Source organism: Gymnoscopelus braueri (assembly GCF_963280865.1).
Source record: "Gymnoscopelus braueri genome assembly, chromosome: 7".
NCBI classification, from domain to species: Eukaryota; Metazoa; Chordata; class Actinopteri; order Myctophiformes; family Myctophidae; genus Gymnoscopelus; species Gymnoscopelus braueri.
The window spans coordinates 18,494,749-18,500,412 of record NC_137608.1 but is presented as its reverse complement, the minus strand read 5'-3'; the positions used below and the strand labels follow the sequence as shown (position 1 = coordinate 18,500,412).

The 5,664-nt window shown below is 43.1% G+C and overlaps 1 protein-coding gene across 1 annotated transcript; it reads left to right on the top strand.

The window, feature by feature from the left end:
• The first annotated feature begins 1,219 nt into the window (after positions 1-1,219).
• On the top strand, positions 1,220-3,907 carry gas1a (growth arrest-specific 1a). Its single transcript, XM_080434476.1, has one exon. It carries the CDS (start codon positions 1,778-1,780, stop codon positions 2,564-2,566), a length of 789 nt encoding a protein of 262 aa, XP_080290602.1. The 5' UTR covers positions 1,220-1,777; the 3' UTR covers positions 2,567-3,907.
• The last annotated feature ends 1,757 nt before the right edge of the window (positions 3,908-5,664 follow it).

Below are 5,664 nucleotides of genomic sequence, written 5' to 3'. Positions count from 1 at the left end.
ATCCCATATGCAGGACAGACAGCTTGCGCCTGATTAGCTAGTCCCACTCCATAGTTGCTGACATGCATCCCTAGCCTAGAGGGACAGTGGGTCTGATGTTATACATTTATCAAAATAACATAGTTGTCAATGACAGATTTGAAAAATATAGGCCTAATTGAGTTATTTTGCATACTGGCAGCATGCACATGAAATATGACATTGACTGGTGTAGTAGTTTGCAAGATTAGCTGCGGACACAGACAGACTGACATACAGCCTAGGCAGGCAGGCGCACGCACGCACGCACGCACGCACGCACGCACGCACGCACGCACGCACCCAGGCAGGCCAGGCAGGCAGGCAAACACGCACGCGCACACACACACACACACACACACACACACACACACACACACACACACACACACACACACACACACACACACACACACACACACACACACACACACACACACACACCTGCTTTGCCTGGTGAAAATAATAATAATAGTAATAATAATAATAATAACAATAATAAGCAGTGTTGCTTTCAGACTGTGGTGGAAAATGGGGAGTGAGTCTACAGTCCTGACTGAGTAGGGACTAGGGAGGCAATCCCACAGTTTATTATATTTACATGATAATACATATGCACAACACAGTAATCATATTTTTTTGCAATTGTGTCAAATGGGACACTGCCGGAGTTACAGTAGCTCAAGAGCATAGTCGCTTAGTAGGTGAATTAGGTGAATTTAAATAGGTAAATGTTTAACTTCAAGCCCATTACTAACCAGTGGATGACAGGTTTCAATTGATAAACGGAACCTATAGGAATACCATCACATTAAAAAGTGATTACCAAATTGGCCAATGAGTAGAATATGGATTGACACTGAGACCCAACTTTTTTTTTTTAACATGCCACTATCAGAGGACATTATTAGAGCTTGTTGTGCAGATCATAAGTAACTACACAGGTAGGAACATTGTTATATTTTTTTCTCTGTAAAAATAATTTGTTAATTTATCAATTTGTAACTTCGAGTATATTTCTTCCAGTCAGATATAGGCCTACATTTGGCATTTTATTTCCCCTCTGTCATAATAATTCCACCCACCCCAAACTCCCGCCCATGGCCTACGTAGGGACTCATAACAACTGGCCCACCAATGGGAACCACCTCCCTAATGTGTGCAAGGGAGGGGGCCCCGTACAGAGAAAGACAAACGCTGAAGGGGAGAGAAGACCACTTCGCGAACCAGAAGGGTTGTTGTTTTTCCTTAGTATTTGTTTGCGTTCCTGTGGCAAAAAGGACTTAAATGATTCTACATAGTCTGCCAACAGGCTCCGAGGACCGCGCGTTCGCCTCTGGGCGAAGGATCGGGTGGAGTTTACTGCCCTGTGAGAAGAACTAAGAGCGGATCATTGAGCTACGTTACTGCCGTTGGAAAGGAATGAGAGCCGCTGGAGAAACTTTCCCAAAGTAGTGGACAACTTTTCGCTCAGCTCTTCTAGAGCTTTTTTTTTTTTTTTTGCAACAGTCGTTTTATACCAAGCATGTTACGGATAAAAGAACGTTCACTCGAACCAAACTGAAACTAATCATGGAACAACTCTAACGGGATTTCCAGTCGATATCTGGACGGAATTAAACCCCATGCCAGCTTGTTCAATAGCACCGTACGAATCGGAATTAAATCCGGCTCCGGGGCACAACAATCCATGGAAGTTCTTTAGCAACTCACATGACATTGGTCTGAAAGTTTTTACCGTTCATTTGTAGCCATAACAATGGCATGCTCTGACACATTGGCCCAGTGCTTCCACAGATCCATTTGGCCCATCGGTTGCGTGTTTTTGTTTTTCGGCTACCTATCCGTGGCGTCGCCGTCCCACGGTCGGCGATTGATATGCTGGCAGGCGATCATGAACTGCCAGACTGAGCCCGAGTGCAACTACGCGTACGGGCAGTACGTGCACGCGTGCGGTCCCGTCCTGAACGGCGAGAGGAAGAGGTGCCCGAGCCACTGCATCTCCTCGTTGGTCCAGCTCAACCTGACCAAGAGCGGCCCGGCGCTGGAGGACTGCAGCTGCGCCCAGGACCCCGTCTGCAGGAGCACCAAGCGGGCCATCGAGCCCTGCCTGCCGCGGACCAGCAACACGGGCTGCACGGAAGCCCGGCGCCAGTGCGAGCGGGACCAGCAGTGCAGCTCGGCGATGCGCGACTATTTGATCCACTGCGGGAAACTTTTCAGCGGGGCCACCTGCACGAACGCTTGTCGGAACGTGATCGCGGACATGCGCAAGATCCCCAAAGCGGAGCTGTTGGACTCGTGCACTTGCGACGGCACGGAGCGGGCCATCTGCGAGTTCGTCAAGAACAGCATGAAGACCCTCTGCTTTGACTCTCCCGTCGTGGCGGAGGACGGCAGCGGGTCGGACTGCGAGGACGATGACGAGGATTCGCCTCCGGATCCCGAGTACGTGGGGCGATCATCGTCAAGCAGAGGTTCTCTCTCGACGGCCCACTGTCTTTTCACCCTGCTGGCATCCATTTTGGCTCTATTGCATCTCCTTTAATCCGCCGAGTTCATAATCTGTCCCGACCATTGTCCACATAAAGGGCAAACTAAACTTTTGTCACTCAATGACCGGCGTCTATTGTGAATGGTTAGAGCTTCGAAAGACTACGTGAAAGGGTCTTTTGACAAAGGCCTAAATTGTTTGAATTGAGACTTCAGATTCTGAAGGATATCAGATAATGATATATTTCTATGCAAGTGAGTCCAGGAACATTTTTATTTTTTATTTTGTATCCCTGTACTTATAGGCAATTCACTTGATGGTGCTGTAGGGCTTGATCGAATCACACCACTCCACGGCTCTCTAAATGCTTTGCTTATTTGATAAGCTAAATACGTAGTTTATTTTGTCACAGGCATTCTGTTTAATAGTTCTAGAAATGGTTATGTTTGACACAATATGACAGAGTTGGCTTGTTTTGTTAATGCAAGGTTTTGATCAGTATAAGCTGTGCACTGCCAATCTTGAACTATGAACTATTTTTATATGATATATTGCCATTGGCGTCAGGTGATCTGATTTGCAAGTATTTAATGCTGGAATCCATAGGAATGGAAATGTAAATAAATTAGGGAAAGTGAAACAGTAATTTATTACACGCGTCCCAGTTACATCCAAATGTTCAACATGTGAATAAAAAAAGTACGAATTCCAGCTTTAAAGGGAAGTTATTTGTGTGTATTTCTTTAAAGTAATGTACAGTGTATAGCCTATAGATTTTTCAGAGAATCCTTTATGTTTGGCTATAAGATGATTTATTCACTGTGTAGCCTAGAGAGAAAAATGTCTAAATCCACTGTATGACTGCCTCAATGATATACTTTTATAGAAGGCATAAAAGAGACTTGAAATTATTTTTGACTCAGTTATTTGTTGATTTCCCCCTGTACTTCATTAATAGTATTGTGCCTTAATTGTGAAAAATGTAAATAATATGAAGTGTGAATGCTGGATTATCAAATAACCTCCACCATAAGGCCCAATAATTTGACCTTGTTTGGTGAGCCCTTTTAAAAATGATACTGTGAGATTTAGCATTTTTTTACATTAAAATGAAGAGCAGAGGCTGTGGAACAACTAGGCCCATTCAAAATGCAAGTCAACTGCCTCAGTTGACTGATAGCCTAATGACCTGCAATGTCTTGATTTAGCCGGCTGTTGTCAAAAGCAACTGCCACCATAAATCAACAGCCCCCCTGCCCTCTTTTCTCACCAGTCTTTCGCCATATATCAGGCTACATAGCGAATTATTATCATGTGTGAAGGCAATTATGTGTGCTAAGTAGGCCTAAATCAGTTATGTTAAATACTTGGATATAATTAAAATAGCCTATAGTAGCTATTTTTGTCAGACTTTTTTTTAATGATTAGTTATTGGCTTTTATGTTATCCTTATTTATCAGGCTGTTATTTTTCAGTGTCATTCAGAAAGATTGTCATGCTCTCGTTCCTCTCTCTGCTGGCTTTCAGGGGAGGGGAACTTTAAATCAATGATTGCTGCAAAATGTTTTATTAGAGAAGGGACAAGAGCCCTCCAGCTGAATGGATGGAGGAGAAGTCGAGTGGCATCTTTGTCATGGTAATGTTAAGCACATAATAGTTCGGTCGCACAATAGGGAGGCACTTCATTCTTTCAGGCTGGCTTGACACCTCTAGAGAGCCGAGCGGTGGGGAACCATGTGGGAACGATCTGCTGCCGCTTGGGCTGCAACCCTCGGTATGCGGTCCTCCGCTACGGTCCTGATGCATTGAGAGAGCCGTTGGCCATTGGTAGCCAGGGCTATACTCACCCCCTTCCCCTCGCATTTAGTTTCAGCAATTGGAAAAAGCACAGCATGCTTTGGTTTTTAATAATGTGTGGTGTGTGAAAGGATGAATGAGTGGCTGCAAGAATTCTCACTCAACTAGCCTACTTATCATAAAGCATCACATTGAAATGCAGAACAATAATTTAGTGCTGGATTTGTTTTGGAACTAAGCAAAACTATATATATATATATATATATATATATATATATATATATATATATATATATATATATATATATATATATATATACTTGTTTTCAAAGACAGGCTAGTGTAATCACATTCAATTTCACAATATAAAATAATGATGTTAGGCTAATTATCCATTCAAATTATTAAATAAAGTTGACACAAAAAGCCAACATCCCTGGGAAAAGCATTATAGTAAAACCAGCTTCTTGAGGCTTGAATTTTATTTCCAAAGGTTATATGGATACCCCCCCCCCCACCCCCCCCCCCCCCACACACACACACACACACACACACACACACACACACACACACACACACACACACACAGACACAGAGGGGGAGTGACATTGGGTGTAATTTACAAACTGTGTCTGTTTGTGTTCCAGGCCTTTGAGCGTGTGTAAGGTATCTCTGCCATCAAGCTTGCTCCAGTGAGTTCAGTTAACTTCCAAATTCTTTTTTTTGCTTGGCCTCCCGAACAAATGTCCCAAGCCTTATCTCGTGCTTATAACAGGACCATGTGTAAAAATGGTACTGTTCTCTCAGTGATTGAAGTGAATGACAGAAGATATTAAGTCCTTGTAATACGATCTAAAAGCAGGATATATATATTACATACTGTGTGTGTGTGTGTGTGTGTGTGTGTGTGTGTGTGTGTGTGTGTGTGTGTGTGTGTGTGTGTGTGTGTGTGTGTGTGTGTGTGTGTGTGTGTGTGTGTGTGTGTGTGTGTGTGTGTGTATTTATATATATTATTCTTAATCATTTCTTCCATCATTCCTTCAGTTATTCCTTTCCTTGTGCCTTCCTTTGTTCAAAATGATCTTTATTTTCTTTTTTTTAACCCTGAAGTTTAATGAGGTTTTATGAGGTTATAGCGACACTTCCTTGTAATAGGGGCTACTATCACTCTAAGAAAGCCCCACAGGGCTTGGTCTGCTAATAATTGTATAACGTATTTATTATTCTTGAGGATAATCGTCGACAGGGAATGTCCGGCCCCAGCACTGCTTTCCTCTGCAGTGTTTTCAATTAAATTCTGGCATCAACCTGAATGACAATGGTTTTTTCGTGCAGAAGTATGGAAATGCAGTACA

Excerpts from the sequence above, each read along its gene's own strand:
- gas1a (XM_080434476.1), top strand. The coding sequence starts at position 1,778 with ATGGCATGCTCTGACACATTGGCCCAGTGCTTCCACAGATCCATTTGG.